Genomic DNA, 2,283 nt, shown 5'->3' with positions numbered 1-2,283 from the left:
AGAATGTTTTTAAGGAATTCGCAGTACAATACCACGTTTTATGTGTTTGAATTATTGTTATGTCAGTTAATTATTGGTGGGGCCAAATTAATAAGGAAATCGCAGTACAGTACTGCGATTAAGTAATTCGCAGTATTTTACTGCAAATTTGTTAAAAAAAAAGTTTTTTAATAATACGCAGTACTATACTGCGAATCACTTTAACGGCTAAATATTCGTTAAAATAATTTGCAGTATAGCACTGCGTTTTACTTATTTATGTAACTTTTTTTTTAGTAGTAAAAACGTGTTTTGTGCCCAAAAAGGCATTAGAAAAGTTTCGAACTCGAAGAAATACAACTTCAAGATCAATAACGCTACTCTTAGGATCGTTTGGTTACTGGCTAGAGTTATGCAATTAGTATTGTTGAGATTAGTTATATATGAATTAATCATGCAAGATTTAATTATACAAAGTTTAACTGTGAAGGCATTAGTTATATAAAGATTAGTAATGCATGGATTAGTAATTTATGGATTGTAATGTAGAAATTATTTTTTGTTGAATATTTACTTTATCCTGATATACAATGTGTAATTTAAAATAAATGAGGGTTTTTCGATCATTTGAATGTTTAATACATGTATTACATGTATTAGTTATTCCACATTCTACCTTGCATAAATAATACTACATAGATTTGTTGTATAACTTATCCATATATTACATACACCGCCAATGGAGAAGCAACCAAACATGACATTAGTTATGCTTATTTTTGTAGAAAGTAACTAAAGGCTACCAAACATTGTACTCCCTCTGTTCCAGTTTATGTGAACCTATTTCCTTTTTTGTCCGTTCCAAAAAGAATGAACCCTTTCTAAATTTGGTAACAATTTAGCTTAAACTTACAATTCTACCCTTAATGAGAAGCTTTTATAACCACATAAATACTCTGTGCCCCTTTTTGATTTGTTTAGGATCACAAATTGTAAAAGTCTTCAGTTTTTCTTAAACTCCGTGCGCAGTCAAACAGGTTCACATAAATTGGAACGAAGGGAGTATTAGTTATGTTACTCCTACTACATGAATAACTTACCCTGTAATCAGGTACCAAACGACCCCTTAGTGCACAATTCCAACACGAACAATGACTACAAAATTTGCTATTACAAGATCAAAATTAGTAAGTCTGTTTTGCTTACAATGACTACAAAATTTGCCATTTCATTCTAGCTAGCGAAGTCTGGCGCATATTTTGAAAAACATATCTTACCAATTGAATTTCGCAGCCGCTTAAAGCAAGCATTTTGATAATTGTAGAATTACAGAATACAATCTCTCATTGTACTGCTGTCCGTCTTTCACCCGTATCTTCATGCTCAACCTATAGGAGATTAAAGACAAAAGGTGGGTTTTAACAAAGATTGAAGTTGTGTAAAAGCATATAATGTTTTTTTTACCTCCACAAGCACTTTCGCCTTTTTCTTTGAATTTGCACTTGGCTCATCTTTCTCTGCTCTTCTTCTAGCTAAAACAGAATCTTTTCTACCCCTCTTCTGATGAACTGCAACAGCCTCTTCATCTTCATCATCCTCGTCGTCCATTCCAACTGCCACATGGTCACACGGATTTACAATTAGTTCACAATTATAGCTTTGAAAGACACTTCCTCACCACAATGGACATGAACAAATGCATCAGCCAGAGATAAAATGGATGTATCAGCACCAATACACCAAAAGGATGTGACTGGTATAAATTTGCAACTTCTATTTCAATTTGTTCAAGATAGTACTCTTTTCATATTAAAATGCTCTTCTTTTTCAACTTCAGCCTAATATTGTCCGAGTGCCAACTAAACATTACGAAAATACAAATGCAAACTCGTTTGTTCCTGGTGTTTAGGTAAACCTATGGGACTCTTAATTCTGAGTTAAATATGTGCATTGCATCCTCACTCAAAGGATGATGCTGCCATTAATTTATTACACTAATGAAACACTGGGAATAGGATGAGCAAAGCAGAGCACACCATTAAGAACTTTACCCGTATCATCATCCAAGCCGTTGTCACTAATTCCAAGACCATCAAAATCTTCCATATCATCTTCCTCTTCAAGATCATCATAACCTTCAACATATTCCACTTCATGTTCCTGCTTATTTCAATCATTAACAGCAGAATGAATAAACGACTCATCAAAATGTATCAGCCGAAGTTAACCAATTTACTTAGAAAGGCTTTGCCAGAGGAGGGCAGTCCCAGGCTCCAAGCTGACACAAACCCCCAAAAACGCGGG

The 2,283-nt window shown here is 34.1% G+C and overlaps 1 protein-coding gene across 1 annotated transcript in view; it reads right to left on the bottom strand.

The window, feature by feature from the left end:
- LOC109235584 (protein MAK16 homolog) overlaps positions 1,090-2,283 on the bottom strand; it is a 4,948-nt gene continuing 3,754 nt past the window's right edge. The window contains exons 8-10 of the mRNA XM_019401749.1: positions 2,031-2,139; positions 1,444-1,592; positions 1,090-1,367 (exon numbers count right to left, since the gene is read on the bottom strand). Coding sequence (XP_019257294.1) covers positions 1,323-1,367; positions 1,444-1,592; positions 2,031-2,139 — 303 coding nt within the window. The 3' untranslated portion in view covers positions 1,090-1,322. The remainder of the gene's footprint in view (positions 1,368-1,443; positions 1,593-2,030; positions 2,140-2,283) is intronic.

Source organism: Nicotiana attenuata, chromosome 12 (genome assembly GCF_001879085.1).
Source record: "Nicotiana attenuata strain UT chromosome 12, NIATTr2, whole genome shotgun sequence".
NCBI lineage: Eukaryota > Viridiplantae > Streptophyta > Magnoliopsida > Solanales > Solanaceae > Nicotiana > Nicotiana attenuata.
This window is presented reverse-complemented; position numbering and strand designations above follow the sequence as displayed.